General features: G+C 47.7%; 1 protein-coding gene across 1 annotated transcript in view; it reads left to right on the top strand.

Annotated features, from left to right (window-relative positions):
• The window catches only part of grin2ba (glutamate receptor, ionotropic, N-methyl D-aspartate 2B, genome duplicate a), a 133437-nt gene that overhangs the window by 102655 nt on the left and 11151 nt on the right, over window positions 1-19631 (top strand). The window contains exons 9-15 of the mRNA XM_076023587.1: window positions 3128-3336; window positions 3840-4011; window positions 11073-11226; window positions 11859-11984; window positions 16469-16698; window positions 16788-16948; window positions 18297-18484. Of these exons, the coding sequence (XP_075879702.1) occupies window positions 3128-3336; window positions 3840-4011; window positions 11073-11226; window positions 11859-11984; window positions 16469-16698; window positions 16788-16948; window positions 18297-18484 (1240 nt within the window). The remainder of the gene's footprint in view (window positions 1-3127; window positions 3337-3839; window positions 4012-11072; window positions 11227-11858; window positions 11985-16468; window positions 16699-16787; window positions 16949-18296; window positions 18485-19631) is intronic.

The following is a 19631-nucleotide window of genomic DNA, read 5'->3' as shown; positions in this document are numbered from 1 at the left end:
CCACAGACAGAGTCAGCTGTGCCCTCAAAGTGCTCCGCCTGATTGGTTCATCCGTCCGACTCGTTATCTGAATCTCTGATCGTGCGATTGTTTCTTCTTCTTCTGTTTTTTTTTCCCCCTCCCCACTTTTGAAACGTTTTAAAGCCAACTCTTTATAGGTGCAACCTCGATTAGATGATCTGATAAGATGAGAGGTGCCTTTGAGCAGCTGCGCGGCGGCGGCGGCGGCACCAGCCTCCACAGTGAGGACCCTGTCAGAAAACGGAGCAATTAGCAGCGAAAACGCACAAAGACGCGGGCGGCACTCTCGGGTGTGTCGGAGTCGTCCGCTCTTGTATTGGTTGGTTGTCGACAACCTGCAGTCTTCCATCGGTTGGTCCCTGGTAATTTGTATGATACCTGTAAGTCTATCATGTCATTTCATAGGTGCGGAAAGAGTTACACATTCATGTTCTTTGTTGGTCAGGGGGGCTTCGGGGCAGTGAGGGTCTCTGCAACTGTCCCCAGACGATCGCCTCTGTCGTCCACCCCACCCCCCCACCCCCCGCCGTTTTCCGCAGTCCGACTCCTTTGACTCTCCCTCCTCTCCGTTTTCTCCCTTTCTTCTTCTTCCACCTCTCTAATCTACATTCCGTCCTCTGATCGCAGAACAAGGTGAATCACTCGGCTACCGTCCCCCCCACCCCCCTCCGCTCCTCTCCGCCCTTGCAGCCACCACCGACCCCTCTGCCGCCCCAACCACCCCCCTCGTTCCCTCGCTCATGTATAATTCTCAGCCCGACTCGGCCTCTTTTCTTGGTTCCTAATGAGTTTGGGCCGCTACACCCGTCCTCCCAACGATACATTTGCCCCCCTTCCAGTGAAAAGCCAACTTTGCTTTCTTGACCCTTCTTCACCTCGACAAAGTCACCGTCATATTTTTATGCATCTACGTCAGTCTGTCCGCTCCGATCGGCCCTCGGAGGGGGGGGGGTGCGTTCCCCGCTGCGAGTCCGGCGCGTGAGCGTTTACATATTTAATGGTCGCGCGAACCCCGAACTTCACGCACTCGCTCCCCTTCTCAGCCGTCCGTTTAAGTGATGGACCACGTCCGTCTCTTGCCCACATCGTCTCCGCACTTAAACGGTCTGCGGGGCACTTAGGGCGCAGCGCGGAAGCATTTTGCATCTGAATGAGCTCCGTCTCCGGCCTTCCGTCTGAATCCAAGCTGACTTATGTTCCATTAATAGTCTTTTACTTCTGCGAGTTTAGCTCGATTGCGCTTCCTCCCCTCCACGGCGTGTCCACTTTGTTTGTACGCGCGCGCGCGCGCACACTTATCATGTCATTCGACCTCTTTAATCTCTCTCTGCGTCCACCCTCTTTGTCTCATCCCTCCCACCCCTCTCCTCTCCTCTCCATCTGAATTCTGCTCTTTCCCTCCTTCCAGTCCCGTCCTTCATGTTAACCTTGTTCTCGTTCTCCACTCCGGGTCCCCGAGTCCCCCGGTCCTCTTCTCTCGCTTCCTTCCACGGGCGGCATTTTACATAAGCGTTCTATTATTCATCTTAAAACAATCCCCGTCCATCCCGCAACTCTCTTTTCTTTCAGCGACAGTCTCATTCCAATTAAAACCTACAAAACTGAGAAAATGAGCTTTTGAAACCCTAATCAGCGGGCTCGCGCCGCTGCTTGACAAGCAATAAGACCCCGCGCTGCCCTCGGCGTGGCGCTCCGAATTTTTACACGTCGAGCCGAGGTTGTTTTTGATGGACAAGACTTCAGAGGTGATTAATTAAGCTACGTGTCCTGACTCTTTGGAGATTTGAGTCTCTAAAGCCCTGCGCGGTGACTTAACTGCTGCTATCGTTTGTCCGAAGTGTTGCTTTCGTGCCACAATACCTGATACGTGTACATCCACGTCTAAATACAGACGATCTGGCACAAAAAGACAAAACACATTCAAGGTGTGCGGCGTAGATCAATACTGCACTGATGGAATGACGGTTGTGGATGAGTCATTTTTAACACATCTCACGAGACGGAGCGGAATTGTACTGTGCCAGAATCATTTCTGATTATTTGATCGTCCCTTCGCCTCTGCTAACACAACTAGCGCTGCAACCAGGCAACCAGACTTATTCATAGCGATCAGGGAAGCGCCGGGTCCAGAAATGGCATCGAAAATACGACATATTGCTGTGATCTGTGGTCACGGCGACCGAAGCTGAAAGAAGTAGAGCTTTTATCTTCGGCGCAAGGCTTCATTGTGCCTTGTACGTAACATACCTTCTGTCCAACCATATGCTCCTCGTCCTCGCTTCGCCATCAGGGTCACGTGTCCACTGGGCCACGCCTCTTTCAGCCCTCCACGATGACACACTTACGTTTTGCAATTGTTCTGTTTTTTTTTCCCCAACAAGTCATTATTACAGTGGCCTTTTGCGTCTCAGCGTGTGACTGTGTGAACTGAATAAGGGTCGGCACGACCATATGCTGATAGCACGAGGCAACCACAGGCTGAGAATGGCTAATGGGTCCGCGTGGTGGCAAAAGTTAAGTGCGTAATATTTGGAGATTTTGAGGAGAAATGGTGACATCCAGTGGTTACATTTTAGATTGCAGTGCTTCCTTGACTTTCGCTCACCCTCCCTCTCCCGAGTTCGCCAGTGAACTATGGTGGCATGCGCACAAAAACCTGGATACCTCGTCCAATTTCTTCTTTGTTGGTTTATTTGAGGACACGAGTGCTCACCCCTAAATATATATATGTTTATGCGTGTTTGTGTGTGTGTGTGTGTGTGTGTGTTGGAAGTAAAACCAAATTACTTTTATTGTTCTGCAAGTATACACTTTAATTAATGTATTTATGAGCAGTAAATTAAGCTTTTACCAATACAGGATTCATAAATGAGGCCAGATTTTACACACTGGACCTTTAAACCATCATTTTGGGGCTGAAAATCCAACTAAATTGTTGGCATGAACAGCTCGCTTTGCTTTTGCTTTGAAGCGCATAATGAAAGCGAGGCCCACAGAAAAGCACCTAGTACTCTCTTTAACTAGCTCACATTTCACTCACAAGATTCCATTCCATATGTGACGTTTTTTTCCAAGGAGTCTGACTGTGCTCCGCTTGTGTCTGCAGGTGGGCAAATGGGAAAACGGCTCCCTGTCGATGAAGTATCACGTGTGGCCTCGCTACGAACTGTACGGCGGGGCAGCGAACAGGGAGGACGACCACCTGTCCATCGTGACGCTGGAGGAGGCCCCGTTCGTCATCGTGGAGGACGTGGACCCACTGAGCGGGACGTGCATGAGGAACACCGTGCCCTGTCGGAAACAGATCAAAACGCTGTGAGTCCCCGAAAGCCCGACTACACCCCATTCCGACCCCGTGCGTTAAAATGAGCGTGCGCCAAACGTCTGGGAAAAAAAATGGGAATTTTTACGACGCACGTCATGTGGAAAACGTGCGGACGGCACGCATCCGCCACGGGAAATCACGGATCCACCCACCGCAAAAATGACCTAATGCAGAAATGAAAGGGGGATTAAAAAAAAAAAAGAAAAAAGAATCTGGCAACCGCCTCAATTTTGCTTGCGAGTGATGCTAATTTCCTACGGCAGCTGCACAGAGCCGGAGGTAGAATCAGTTCACACTTCGTCTGTGCGAGAGTGACGGAGCCAGGAACACACGGCTACCAAACAAATCGGCGACGCACGATTTTAGGGCGGGCGGGGGGGGGGGGAAACAACCTGAAAATCACATCTTTTTCAGACAAAACCGTGTATTCTGTGAAGTAACCCCCTTGTCTCACCCCCTCCTCCCCCCGCCTCCCCTCCCTTCCCCCGTGCAGCAACCAGACGAAGGAATCAGGGATTTACATAAAGCGTTGCTGCAAGGGTTTCTGCATCGACATCCTGAAGAAGATCGCCAAGACGGTCAAGTTCACCTACGACCTTTACCTCGTCACCAACGGCAAGCATGGCAAGAAGATAAACGGGACGTGGAACGGCATGGTGGGAGAGGTGAGGAAGGAGCCTCCCGAGGTCTTTTGTCCGCGCCGCGACCGGCGGTGGCCTCTTTGTCGCAGCGCGCCCTCCTCTTCTCCGCTCCTCTGCTTCCGTTTCCAACAAAAGATCGAGGCCGCAACCTGGCGGTCTCGACTTTTTTCCCACCGCTGAAAACCTGCCTCTCGGCCTGCCTCGTTTGTCGCGTGTGCGTATGAGTAAATCTCTCCGGTTATGTCACACGTTTGTTTTTGTAGTTGTGGTATTTTGCTTTTTGTTTTTTTGTTGTTGTTTTTTTGACATTTCCTGCTTCTTTGAATGGTGACGCGAGAGACGTTCGTGCACAAACCTTCCTAAAAAACTTCTTGCCCCCTTTAACCTTCATAATCCAACTGCATGCCTGATTTGAGTGCAGTTCATTCACATTCAAATGTTAGTTGTCTAAAACTCAAGTTTCAGATTCTTGAGACACAATGTAGGGGTTTTTGGAAGAAAGAAAATACACTCGATCTCAACATTAGATAGTGGTCGTGGAGCGTTTCGCTTCTCTGCGGTGTGAGTGAAAGGATGGCTCTGAAGTCTGGCTGATGAGAAGCAAGTGTTTGATCTCGCGAGAGGAACAAGGGTATCGGAGACGAGCGGGTGTCCGACGCAGTTGTTCACCGAACATCATGAGTACAAGTCTTTCATACCACGGAATAAACATGAGCATGAGATGAATAAACAATGAGCGGATACAGATGTCATTTGCTGAACACCTCCCCAACCATATCTGGATTCGCTCCAGACTCAATGTCGCTGGACAAAGCTACAAACCCCTATCTGAGCTACTTGACACCTTCGCCAATTGCAAGATCAGTACATCTGAACCCTAGGGGTGTCAGTGTCAGTGCGCCCTACCTGGTGCTCTGGTTTAGTTAGGTTGAATTTTTGTCTCCGAGGAGAAACTTATTTAGGACTTTGTACGTGCAGCATGTACAGACATGATTAGAATAAGAATAAAATCCATATTTTTGCAGTTTTCTATTGCATGTAATTCACTGGTTTAAACAGTGTCAGAGGCTTATCATTTCATATGGGTTTGCTCTCTTTAGTGCCACCTTCAGGAGATCAAATTCATCTGAATTTGACGAGACTAGCGCATTCCCTTGGAATGTTGTAATGCTATGAATCTTGTTGTTTTTAGCACTTAATCTGGCGAGACTGAGTTCAAGTCCCCTGCGTTCAGCCCCTCCACCCCCGCTACTGTATTTAACACCCACGGGCGCCCACCTGAACGCCTCATTTCCTCCTCTGCCAAGTGTGTTTTCCTACCTTGAATTATGAGCTTTCCTTTCCGGGTCAGCCCTCCGCCCAACAGACCTGGCACTTAATGTCAGATGAACTCTAAAGCATCTCACCCAAGGGCGGCCTCAGCCCGGCACGGCTCGGCTCGGCTCTGCTTGGCTCGGCTCGGCTCAGTCAGCTGCAAGAATTCACTCTCGGCTCTAAACAGTTCCTGATCGACATTGGCCCCAGGGTAAGGTCGCTTGTCGCTCCTCATACTTCAACCCGGGGAGGAATGAGCTGCGCGTCAGGCGTTCGCTATTTTGATAATGAAGCCAGAAAGGCGGACGGATCGATCGCGGCCACTAAAGGTCACAAGTTGGTGATTTTTCGCCTTCCTGCTGCGGACGGCCAAGTTTGAACAACCTTCAGAAGTTTCTCTTAAAAAAAAAAAAAAAACTTTCTCTTTTTTCAATTTACATTTAACTGACCCCATCCCGCTGGTCGGCCCCTTTCTTGTATTTAGTGGTCGCGCTGCCGTAATTGTGGTCACCTGTAATAAACTCCATCGCTCCGACTAAAAGTGCCGTAATGTGCCATTTCCGTCTGGCGTCCGCCAGCGAGTGGTCATTAGGAGAGGGGAGGGGGGGTGATTCATCTTCGTCCCCTCTCTCGCTGACCCACAATCGCACACAGAGAAATGAGCAGTGGTGGCGAAAGTATTCACGGCCTGTACTTGAGTAGAAGTATGGATACTTGTGCAAAGGTAAAAGTACTGATTCAACTCCTTTACTTAAGTGGAAGCGAGGAAGTACTTCAGCAAAAAGGTTTTTGCCATTAATGAAACAATACATTTGCTGACAACCAAACTGTAATCAGTGATAGTTTTGACCAATGAGCCATTATTGGCTGTTGACAATTGGATGTATAGATGTTTAGTTTAATTGGATATTGTACTACACAACAGTTTCGTTCAAGTGGCTCCACTTCAACTATAATGATAAATAAGCGAATGACTTAACAGAATTTGTATCTTTGAAACACTTTGAAACTCAAAAGTAACCAGCATGATTTTCCAATGTAAGAAGTAGACAGTTCAGATATGTGTGCACAAATGCAGGAAGTATAGGTTAAAAGTCGTCAGAAAGATAAATACTTAAGTAAGTACAGATAAATGAAAAAATCCACTTATGCACTGTAGTATTTGTACTCTGTTACTTCCCACCTCTGGAAATGAGATGTATGCGCGCGCACACACACACACTCAAACACGCACACCCACGCACGCACCCTGGCGGTCTGTTTTCTAGGTGAAGAAAAGGAAACTCGGAAACCCTGCCTTCGTCCAAATGTGCCGCGTTCTTGGAGAAAACTCGACTCACGTCCCGGCGCTGGAGGGCGGCCAGATCTCTACTATATCGCGGCCACTTAATGGAGCCGCGTCCACAAGTAATAGAGGCCCGCGCCGTGGCACGGGTCCGGGACGTGTCCGTGCACACTCCTGGCCACTCAACGGGATCACTGAGTGCCTTAACACAATTTGTCACGGCCCCCGGAGAGACAAGAGATCAAACGGATAAAAAGGCAAAAATCTATCAGCGCCTGGAAGCCGGCTTGCAATTTTTGTCCCCGAGTCGATCCGGCCACTTGGTGTCAAATTTCATAGGCCGCATTGAATTGTGCTGCCCCTGATGCTCCTAATCTAAAATATTAGAGGCAATACACTTGATTACATGAGTTTGGCTTCGCTGGCAGGGTCCCATAAAAGCATTTTCTCACACACACACACACACACACTCACACACGCGCACGCGAACGCAGCTTCCTCGCTCGCTCATTCTCAATAACACCCACACGGGTCACTTTCATAACACGCGAAGAACAAGTCGTAGGAGGAAGATGGAGGGAGCGGACGAAGGGAGAGAAAGAGAGAGAGAGAGAGGAAGTGAGTACACTGCTGGATGAACTCGCTCGCTCGCTCGCTAGCTCGCTCTTCCCAGGAGAGAAAGATGCTCCAACGTTGCGCAGGCTGTAAACGCGCGCATGCATTTACAAACGGAGGCGAAACTCGTACAAAACGGGAAGTTCTCCGTCTCCGCCGGAATTTCACCTAACAGTGGAGTCACAGTCGGACTCGTCGACTCGGACGCGTTGGGAGAAACTGCAGGTTGGTCGAGGCTCCGATCAGACGACGACGACTCACTCGAAAACACAAAAGTATTTCCTTTGCCTGGTTACATTTACCCCAACCACGGAGCGGATGGAGTTTTAACACAGGAAACACTGTAGTAAGCATGCCGGGCCACAAGGGATTGCGTAGAGCAGGGATGGCCAAACTACGGCCCCCCCAACGAAACTTTGGCGGCACGTAACTTTGCAGACACGTTAGCGTAGCGCGACAGCGATAGCGTGCTTCCGCTCCCCCCGTCAACGACAAACAGCCTGGACGTTAGCGCAATTTCCAACCAGCACCCCGGCCCGCCGACACAATGCAGGTCTGTCATGTGGCCCGTTGCAAAAAAAGTTTGGCCACCCATGCTGCAATGCATTCTGGGCCGTCGCTGTCATTTCAGCAGTCAGGCTTGGTTTACTTGGCCGTATTTTGACCATGGATCTATTATAAGAGCTGGATACCGGACTGGCAATATGGCGGCGCTGTGATTTTCCCCAGTGGCCACTCGAAGTACTGCAGGAAAGAAAAATCAATGAGCCCAAAAAAAGCATTTTCCCCCGTATATCGCAATGTCACTGTCTGGTTTCCATCCATCAACACATTTTCTAAGCCTGAGTGGTGGAGCCTATCCTAGCTGTCTTTGGGACGAAGGCGGGCCACGGCCAATCCAGAGCTCCAAATTAGCCTCCTGTTTATATTTTTGGACTTGCCAGGACAAATCCGAAACCATGTTGACACAGAAAGAACTCCACACACGCCTGAAAGTGGGGGCGAAAAAAATCTCATCCCTTCCAGTTTGCAATGCGACAGGCTGTTGGGTTGGAAGGCAGCTCCACTCCGAAACAAACAATCTCTCTCAGCTCCCTGAAGCGCTGCTGCCGCGTGAACGCGAGGGGCGAAACGCAACAAAACCTTTTCGCGTCTCTCTTGTGCTTCACCCTTGGAACCGCCGTCGCGTGAAACTGGGCCAAAGCGCAGAGCAGGTGCGTGAGCGTCACGTAACGACGGGTCGGAGAACAAAAAGGCTCTTCGTCCCTTCGTCTCGTCTCGTCTCGTCCCTCCCTCCTCTTCCTCTGTGACTCATTTGGAGGCAGCCGCAACACTCTTACCTTGACTCACACTCGCAAGACGGTCTGATTAGCGCGGCCAGACGGTCCCGTCCCACTTTGCCTCCCCCCAAACTCCTCCCCTGCCCTGTGGGCCTTTAAATTGTTGTTAATGTTCTTCTTTTTTTCTTTTTTTTACCTGTGCCGAGGTGCTGAGAGAGAGAGGGAGGGTTGGGGAGGGGCAGAGGGGAGAGGAGGCGTCGGAGTGGCTATTTCCAGCAGCCTTAACCCAGCGAGCTAACCCACTTTCCTCACTCCCTTCTCTCTCTCTCTTTCTCTCTCTCCCATTTCCTCCCCCCTTTTGTCTCCCCTGGCGAGCGTCACGAGCGTCCGGCCGACTGTTTTTTCAGAGACCCCCCCCCCCACTACCTGCACCAGCTGCTTGCCACTGTCTCCAGTTTCTCATTGTTTGGCCTTCCCAGGTTTTCACCTCCCTCCCTCCTCCTCCTTTAACCTGGCCCATCTGCCGCTATTGTGTCAGATTTTGTTCCTTGCGTTTAGCGATTTTTTTTTTTTTTCAGATTTTTTTTTTCTTAGCAAAACTCACCGGAGGGAACAAACGTCTGGATGTTGCCGGGCTCTTAATGGAGGAGGCGGGAGCAGCTGTGACGGCATTTAACTTGGAGCAAACTGCCGGAAAACGGCTCTCTCGCTCTTTCTCTCTCTCTCTCTCTCTCTCTCCCTGCGATGAATTCTTCATGAACGCCGCAGTGTTAGCGGAGGGTGTTCCGCTTTTTTTTTTTTTTTTTTTTTTTTTTAAGTTCGGTGTTTATGAGGCTTGTCACTTAAAGTTAATGCTCACTTTTGATGCATTTGATCGTTGCCGCCCGCCGCACTTACTCATTCATCCTTTAAAATAACAGCGGCAAACAAAGGAGACAATAAGCGTTAAATTGACTGGCGTCTTTCATCTTTAATGACTCCTAAAATTCATTCACCCACGCACGCACGCACGCACGCACACACACACACACGCGCGCGCTTTCTCTTTCTCTCCGTCTTTGTGAGAACTTGGCACTGACTTCTGTTCATTTTCCATTCTTTTCGTGGAGCCCCAACCCAAACCCACACCTCAGCCCAGCGCTAAACGCAGTCTTTTTTTGTTTGTGATGTAATGTAAAATCTTTACAGTACATTCAGTAGTGTAGTAGTATAGAAATGAAAATCATGGAAGCAAGACAATGAAAAAACTGAGAGAGAAAATAAATGAGATATTTGAAAATATGATTAAAATGTTCGTGCTAACCCCTAGTCTGAATATGTCATATAGATGAACACACACATACACACACACACACACACACACACACACACACACTACTGCACATAGATTATAGGTTTAGACATGCTGGAATTTAGGATAAAGTTTGTGTTTGTCCTTTTAAGAAATGATAATAATGAAAAAGTTACATTTAAGTTCTCGCAAGACCAGAAGGGCAAATTCAGACACACTCACAGTTCTGCACCAAAATAAACCAAACCTTATCGTCAGTCCAAGGTGAAAACTTCCAGAATTTGTCGACAGTTTTCACGACTGACCGCCTTCTTGCTTCAAGTCTTCAGTGTGCAACGTTTTCTCAGCTGGCATTTTTTCCTCCTGCAGCAACGGCAGATAAACGGCAGGCATAAACGTCTTAATAGTTTGAATTTAGAATTGAACCAGAAGTATTCCAAAGGGCTCAGAGAGTGTGTGGACGTGTGTTTCAGTACGTCTCCGTGGTTCCGAAGAAACTCCCGAGGCACACCGGGCCGATCTTAAAAAAGCTTTTGGGTGCCACAGGATGTAGGGCGCCGCACGCGTTTCAGAGAATCTAGGAGAGAAACTCGAGGTTCGGTATCCGGCCCAGTGAGAGTTTATACTGACCTGACACGCCAAGTAAAACATGCTGAAAACATATTTGACTTGGCCCACCGGGAAACAGCCTGTACGCAGTGTGAGACACTTGCCGTATAATTTGATTGAACTTCCTCAACCCGTGTTAATCAGTCATTTCTTCAATGGCATTTGCCACTACACCGCCCTTCCTTATTGGAGGAGTCCTGCCCTCCGCACAACGCTATTCCCACCCGCTGCTAGCCGCTGTGCTGAAGGTGCGCTGACTCCTTTAAAGATCACAGCAATCAAAGCTGCCTTGTAAAGTGTCCGAGTGAAACACTGACCAGGGGTGATGGTGGAACTGCTGGTTGATTAAGTAGTTGGGGGGGAAAAAAGTCGCTAGCTAAGGTTTGATGTTTGAGCTTATCAACAAGATCCGTCTATATTTGGAACGACTTCCAGCAAACAAACGTCCAAATAAATTGCAGGCTGTGATGTGCTATATTAGGACTCAATCTATTCTTAACTACTTTGACTGAATCCATTTTTTGGATTTTTTTTTTTCATTAACTTTTTTGTTGTTTCCAAAGCACACACAAGATTTCCCCAGCGTCTAAAATCAAATCTTCACAGAAATCGGCGGTTTCGTGACGGATGAACCTCATCCTCGCCTCTCTCTCTCTCTCTCTCTCTCTCTCTCTCTCAACTTCTGCGGCAGGTGGTGTTGAAAAACGCCCACATGGCCGTGGGCTCCTTGACCATCAATGAGGAGAGGTCGGAGGTCATCGACTTCTCCGTCCCGTTCATCGAGACCGGCATCAGCGTCATGGTGTCCCGCAGCAACGGCACCGTTTCCCCTTCAGCCTTCTTAGGTGAGCGGCGCCTTGCGGGTCTTATTCCCATTCATATTGATTCATGACTTATGTAACGATTATTCGCCGTATTATCTTTATGTGCTCATTGTGCTCGATTTACTCAACGTTAAATGTTAGCGTTAGTCGCGTTACAGTTGGATTGGCTGCTTTTAGCATCTGATTTCAGTATCAGACAGATTATTCACACGCCACCCCCCCCCCCCCCCCCCACCCCACCCCCAGCTCAAAACGTCTCGTGGCTTGCGCGCCTGGTTATTCGAGGCAAACTTTTAAAGCGCGTTGGAGGAGGCAGGCTCGCGGCGCATGCTAATGTGGCTAACCGACTATTTATTCTGCCTTCTCTTTTCCCGTCCCTGCCTCTTTGCCCTCTTACATTTTCCACACCTACTCCATTTCCCTGACTATTCCTCCTCTCAATCTGCCCGCTCCGCATTTGCATTTCTCCGCTGCCCTCTCCGGCTTTATCCCCCCCCCACCTCCTCTGATGTCCCTCGTGTCTTCCCGACCCTTAACTTCCTCGCAACCCTTTTCCTTTATGCTGTCGCTTCTCTCCCCCTTCCCCGCCCCTTACACCCCCCACGCCCCCGGTCCTCCATCCTCTCTCCTCCCCCTCTGTGTCTCTTCTCCAGAGCCCTTCAGTGCCGATGTGTGGGTGATGATGTTCGTGATGCTGCTGCTGGTGTCAGCAATAGCCGTGTTTATATTCGAGTACTTCAGCCCCGTGGGCTACAACCGCTGTCTGGCCGACGGCAAAGGTGAGTCAAACTCAGCTCCGGCACACGTGAGGGAAAAAAAAAAAGCATGAGTAGATGAAGGTCTGAAGCCTCTGAGGGGGTAAAAAATGCACCGCGGTCAGTGAATATGGATATAAGGCGATGTACAGGCTTCTCTCTTTCTCTTTTTTTCTTTTTTTTCCCTCCGAGCGCGGCAGATGGGAGAGCGCAGTTAGGCTGAATATCGTGGCGGGGGAAAAAAACAACAAAATTCCGCATTTGCATGATGCGCTTCAAGTGATCTCGTACTTTGTCGGCAGCGTCAGACTTTTCAGCACTGGATGCGCCGTAGAGAGAATGTCTCATCATCTGTGACGGCGAAGCACTCGCAGGTAGCAAGTTTGAACTGTTTTTCTTACCCGTCGGACACGCTGAGCTTATGCAACTACCGGAAGTTGGTTCGTGATGCACTTGTTTTCAAAAAAAAAATCAACAATACCTAAAAGAAATGTTTTAATTATTCTGTCCTTAAGTGATAATCACTTCACACTCACACCAAAGCAGATGTAGCAGCTGGATTAACACCCTTATTGTTACTTGAATGCATTTTGCCTTAACAACATTTATGCAGTGGTTACAGTTAGATACTGCGTAGCTTCTTCACTAGTACTTCAGCCTTCTTTGTCATGTGACAGAAGTAGAAGAAGAACACAATCTCAAATATTCTAAAATACTTGATTGTTTGTTTATTGTTAACAACAAAAAAATAACTTAAATTGTATGTGAGTGTTATAGAAAGAGACATTATCTTGCTGAAACATCAAGTTTTGACCCGGACAGAACAGTGTATATGAATGTGAGGCTAATCAAAATGCTACATGGACTCAATGCAAAGTCAGATTTCAATATAAATACATAATGCAGTGAAATTGTCCATCTCTCAATTAGAACATACGGTCATTAGATGACAGCAGACTGACTTTTTACTGTGCAGCACAAAAAAACATGCGATGCAGACTAAACTTTTCCTTTTCAACACGCAACACCAGCTCCCACGACCGTTGCACAATTTAAATGAGGCATCGCACCTCCCACACGCACATAAATGAAAGAGGACGAGAGACGGATTCATAAAGAAAGTGACGTGGTGTGTCTGCGTTTTCCCCGCTGCGGTCGGGACGGTGACGACCTGATACCGACAGGGAAATTTAATGAACTCGGATCAGTTGTACATGTGAAGCTGCCAGCATCACCACAAGATGCTGTATCACACCATCAGGCTGCAGAGCCACTACTGGACCGTGCCAGTGGGAGAACATGATGTTAACTGTATTAACTTCTGCACAACTTAAGAAGTTAATTTGGGATTTGGGGAATTTTTTAGTACTGGATAGAAACACATTCCTAAAGATTTGGTTAAAGTGCACTTCAACAGAAACCAAGTGCATTCCCGGCTGTGTCCCGGTTTTTGTATGTGGAGGTCTACTACCCTATTCTACCAATGTCTTGGTTGGCTTGAAATGACCACGTTAGAACCCATTCTAGGGTGAGTCGACCGTTGCCCTTCACGTGACTCTCTCAATCCTGGATTGCCCGTTCATGGTCTTCACCTGAGCGTTGATGCTCCGGTGGCCAGCAATTGTTGAACCGATGCCTGCTGAAAGGCAGACAAACATGGGTATGCTAATGAGCCAGGGGAACATATGGCAGGTGCCTTGTAACCGTGCATCGAAGATGAGGTGGCCGCATACCCAGATGGATTGGACATGCTCTCTGACGGCTCTGCCTCTTTATCACATTTCGCCGCATTCATCATGTGCTGATTTAGCTTGTCAAACCAATCCCCCGGCGTGCTCCACAAATTCCTTGGACTGGATGGGATTTGGCTCGAGCCACCCCACTCTGTCTTCGTCTCATTTCCTCACCGGGTTCACGCATTTTTGTCCAATGTCCTTTCAACTCCGGTACACCACTCGCAAAAGTCTCCAAGTCGTGGATAGAATTTTATCATCAATTTGCTTTTAATTACTCTTACGTAAGTCTTCTCTCCATCCTCCATTAACTGGCATATCTCATTCATTTTCGCCTATTAACTTGGCAAGCTGAGCCCTCCTCGAGTCAGCGGCACCGCACAGCGTCTCCTCCCTTTCTTTACATGTGACCTTCACTGAAGTTTTTTTTTTTTTTTTTTTTGCAAAGGCTGTTTCCTTTCCTCCATCTCGCATTTAACGATCGCTGCGAGTGGGATGGAATCTTACCTTCAAACTTTTCACTCATGAATTTCGACGCTTTATGCAAATTGGACTCAACTAAGTGCTCCCACTCTTGGGTTGTATCACATATTCTTACATCTGTTGTTCAAATTTTAGTTCCCCCAGTCAACGACTGTGCTACAATAAGAAATTGTGTCGCGTAATCCATTGACTCTTTCCTTGGGTCACCGTTTTTCACTGTTCTGCTCCAAGAGCAGAACTGTTTTCTTTTGTGGACCGTCTCTCCTTTCTGCCTTTCATATATTCTTCCTCCCCTTTACACTTGTAAACCTGGTCAATAATTTTACCTCGTAAACAATTCTAACCTTTTCAAACTCAATTCTCACTCATGTTTGAACACATCCTGGCACCCACTTTGATACATTTTATTTTGTCATTGTTAAGGGGTAAAATAAGCTTTTTCTTAGCCTTGAAAGATTAACCGTTTTTTTTTAAATTATTATTAAAGAAGATTTTGCGTTTTTTGAGTTTGTGTGTCCACCAACCTTAGGAATGGACAAAAGCACGAAACACTAGCGAGAAGTAACCATAGCACCATTTCATTGCTGACCCAGTGACTTCATTCACCCCTCCTCCTCCTCGTCCTCGTCCTCCTCCTCTAGTCTTCCGAAGAGGAAGAGTAGAGAGGGTATTTGCAGGTATGCCATACACAGGCTTCAATACGCTGCTCCAGTGCTGCTCTCTGCACGCTGGACGAGTCTTTTCGCATTCATTACCATATTTCTCTGGATCACGTGTCAGCTCTGACAGCGAGGGGTTAGTACCATGTTAGATCTTTCCGACCCCAAAAAAAGAGATAAGAAGAAACAAAAAAATCAATGTCTTCCCACAACTCTGTCTCTGATGTGGATATATATAGACATTTTTTTTCCCGTTCCTCTTATCCCTCATGTTCTGGAGCAGATGTGTTGCTCCCCAAAGCGCTTTTCTTTTCTGTGCGTCTCCTTGTTTTATCCGCCGGTAGCGCTGTGGAAGATTGGTATCACAAAGAGTGCAGATCGAAGTTTGGCCTCGAAGGACCGGCCGCAGCAAGCGCTTCGATGGCTCAACGGCTGCACATTTGTAAATGCTCCATTTGTAAATACTTTAACTGCTTTCCTGCAAAACTTCAGGTAAAAAAAAAGAGAAAAACGAGAAAAGAATTGGCTACATAATACCAGTGTGTGTCCATGAACAAAATCCTCTTACAACACAATGCTTGTGCGCGTGCAACGCTCACACGCACGCACACAAACTCTCACACTCGCTCACAGTCACACATACCCACACAGACATTATGAACCAACTGCTCAATCACAGAGTTTAGGACTGAAATGAACCAAAAAGTACTGAATGAATTGAACGGCCACTATTGTGCTTTCGCAAAAGGGTCATTTACATTTATGTTTCGCTCCAACAAAACTGGCATTTAACTAAACACTGTTTTTATCCTCAATAAATCCATTGGTGATTTTTTTTTCTTCCACTATTCAGTTGAAATCAGTTTTTTTTTTTAAACAAAGTTCTGGAATCATGGAAAAGAACTGTAAATTACGAAAGAAGAAAAAATATGATTTGACTCAACTACAATTCATCTGATCAAATTAAGAATTCTAATATGAGTGATGTCACGTGTTTAAAAAGATAGACAACTCTGAAGCTGAACTGTCAAATTCCGAGATGCAGTGCAAAGTCCACTCCTATGGAATTCCCTACCATCGGAAATTTACTGTTTACTGTGAAAGTCAAACATTGGCTCAATCAGCAGCAGAAATATGAACATTAATTTCCTAATTCATTGTCAACATAACAGCATCTAAATTCAAATGGTTTATTTTTGTAATTTATAACTGCAATTATGTGTGTTTTTTTTTTTTTTTTGTTGTATCATTCACTGCATTTGTATTAACTGTTTTTTCAGTACATCTCATTGTAGTTTAAAAAGCCTGACCAGGGACAAAGACTGCAAATTAGCTAAAGCTAGATGTCTTGTATACATCAAATTTTCCCTTTTCTGTGGCAATGGTGGATGTATCGTCCCTGTTGAATAAACATTGAAATAAAGTAAATAATATTTATTCTCATTTATGACACAGCTGCTAATTGATTTTTCACGGAATCTGTCCAACTGCTAAACTGCGTGTCCTAGGTGCCTGTGTAGGTCTTGCATTCAGGTCTCAGGTGAAGAGGTCCAGTCGCCCATTGCTGAGCGCTGACCCGGCCGAACGCTGCTCCGTCCCTAACCGTTCTGCTTTGCGGCCGTTTGTCACCCAGAGCCTCACGGCCCGTCCTTCACCATCGGCAAGGCCATCTGGCTGCTGTGGGGTCTGGTCTTCAACAACTCCGTGCCGGTGCAGAACCCCAAGGGCACCACCAGTAAGATCATGGTGTCGGTGTGGGCCTTCTTCGCTGTCATCTTCCTGGCCTCCTACACTGCCAACCTGGCCGCCTTCATGATCCAGGAGGAGTACGTGGACCAGGTGACCGGCCTGTCCGACAAAAAGGTACGCTCGCGGGGAGATTTCCCGTCCCTGGGGTTGCCGTCGTTTGGCGCCCAGCTTTAGCTCACCAATCCTCTCTTCTCCACGCTCAGTTCCAGAGCCCCAACGACTTCTCTCCTCCGTTTCGTTTCGGCACTGTCCCCAATGGGAGCACCGAGAGAAACATCAGGAACAACTACCCGGAGATGCACTCCTACATGACTAAGTTTCACCAGCGAAATGTCAACGAGGCCCTGCAGAGCCTCAAGGCTGGGTAAGAAAGTTGCAAATTGTTTATAGGTTTGGTCTGAATTTAGAATAGCTGTTGTGTTTTTTTGCAAGATGAAGAACATGGTTGACAAGAGAACAAAAACTGTTTCTTAAAGATATTGATGATCACTGCAGTTTGTATTTTGCTGCCTTTTTTTTCCTGACCTCATTGACAGCGACCAGACATTCACCTTTCTGCCTCTTCTGTCCTGACAACCTCTGGACTCACCTACAGCATCCCTACCTAATGAAAAAATATGACCTTCTCTGTCTCCATATGCCAGTGCAGTAATAAACAACTGACCTAACAAGGGTCTATAAACCTTTGTTGGTTCGATTTAGTTCAATTTGGACAATTTACACTTACGCACCTTCTTCTCCTTCACCTCTGGGTTGATCCCGTCAAGGGTGGCCACAGCCAATCAGCTGGCTCCACCTGACCCTTTAATCTGCATCTGTCTCTCACACCAACTAACTTCACGTCGTCTTTCACCACATCCATAAATCTCCTCCATGCCGCCTGCCTGCCACTATCAACCACCCACAATGCTCACCGTCTTTCTCCTCATGACCAAACCATCTCAGTCCGGCCTTCCTGACTTCATCTCCAAGACATATAACATTCTCTGTCTCCTCTAACCACCTCATTCCTGATCCTGTCCATCCTCCCAACGACAAGATTAACACTCGTAGATTAACAGTTCAGGCCTTCTGACATGACCGAGGGAAAGAAGGATTAGCTTTGACTTTTACTTCAGAGGGTAATCTGGTAAGTGGAAGAGGGTTTTGATCATTTCCCTAATTGAAATCCACTTATGACACAAAAGGTGCTGTAAGTGGATTGTTTGGCACGTTCACCATTGACATTTTAAGTAAATGCTTCGCACAAGTCAACACCAGTGGGCGGGCTTAACAAATGCACTTTGGGGAGCCCCGTCTTTAGCGTCTTTTATGCTGTTTTCGCTGCTGTTTGGTATCAGTCCAGCGCTGAGTCCGCGTTATTCAGGGGAACCGGATAAAAAATTCCCCTTGTTCTCCTTCTTCTTCGACACCGTTTGAGGATAGAATTGCTGAAAACCTCAAATAATCTGAAAAAACAACTTTCCCTCCTCCTTTTCCCTCGGTTTTCTTTTGAGTGAGCTCCCCGCCCCCCCGCTCCTCGCCAGCCTGCGTGCCAGCGCCGGGCTTTGGCAAACCAAGTGGAAGTCCATTAGACTTATCAGCAGCTTAGCCGCTATTTAGCAGGTTAATTGGAAGTTGTAGCTGCGACGTCCGACTCCCCCACCCGCTAATTAATTACAAACCTATCTGCCCCCCCGCCCATCCTTTGTCTCCCGGCGCTCCCCCGTCAGCAAACTGGACGCCTTCATCTACGACGCGGCCGTGCTCAACTACATGGCGGGCCGGGACGAGGGCTGCAAGCTGGTGACCATCGGCAGCGGCTACATCTTCGCCACCACCGGCTACGGCATCGCCATCCAGAAGGAGTCGCTGTGGAAGAGGCACGTGGACCTGGCCATCCTGCAGCTGTTTGGAGACGGTGAGTCCAACAAGCACGAGTTTGTACCGGTGCTTGTCACACATGGTGCGACTCGTCAGGTAGAGTCACGCTGAATGGTGATTGGAGGATTTAGTTCAGTTAGCGGTTCAGTAAAGTTTTAGGTGCAAAGTGAAACGTTTCCCAGGGTTGGGTCTTTCTTTTTTGTTCAGAAATGGGTTCTGTTTGTCCTACCTTGACATGCTGCAGATCCATTTTCCAGTTTGTCTGCACTTGGGTCCTGCCTCCAACACCCCACTGCAGACAAACTCCAGGTGTAGGAAACATATTAAAATATTAAGTACTCAGTACTACCAAGTAATCAAATCCAAAACGATAGACCGGCACTGACAAAAAGAAACAAGAACGAGAGGAACAGACCAGGACCTGGACCTGAACTTGACATAGATACAACATAAGATAACCAGGAAGAGACGACAAAGAGAGATAAGGACAATTTATACAAAGGGACAAGGAACCACAGTTGAGAACAATCAGTGGGTAGAAGCGACAACCACACAGGTGAAATTCACGGTCCAACAGAAAGGTACAGAAAACGGGAACAGGAAGTAAAAAATAAAGAAAACACAAGGGGGGAACCAGACTATCAAAGTAAAACAGGGAATACTAAAACAATAGACCATGACATTTTCCATGAGCCAGGGTCTGGGACGGCCTCTCTAAAGATCTGCCCGCTCTTTCTGTCTGCCCCGGCCGCTCATTTTTTATTCATCGGTGGAGCCGCTGTGAAATTGAAAAGGAAAAAAAGAAAAGAAATGAAGTACAGGATCCCACGTGTAATTAACCTGCGTTATCCTCTAAGAGCTAATTAAAGGTGCCCGATTCTCTCCGCCAGCATGGCATGAACAAATTTCGCCTCGGGCCGTGCTTAAGGGATAAATAACAGGGGCTGAGTTGATTTCTCATCTGTGCCGGTGCCAAATACTAGCGCTCCCAGTCAGGAGGATTTGAGGGTTTCGCCCACTCCTCTCTTCAAAACTGGTCGAGGCGCTTACAAAACTGCCCTTCTGTCAGCCCACAACTTTCAACCGTGGCGGTTAAAAGTCAATTAGCTCCGCAAGTCGGATGTCCAGTGGTGGGAAGAAACAAAGCACAAGTATTTTGTTACTGAGCTTCAGTAGATTTTTCC

This window comes from Nelusetta ayraudi, unplaced genomic scaffold (genome assembly GCF_046127955.1).
Source record: "Nelusetta ayraudi isolate G7.1 ecotype Tasmania unplaced genomic scaffold, CSIRO-AGI_Nayr_v1 ptg000016l, whole genome shotgun sequence".
Classification (NCBI taxonomy): Eukaryota; Metazoa; Chordata; class Actinopteri; order Tetraodontiformes; family Monacanthidae; genus Nelusetta; species Nelusetta ayraudi.
Note: the sequence above shows the minus strand (reverse complement) of the source record. Positions and strands in the feature narration are given on the sequence as shown.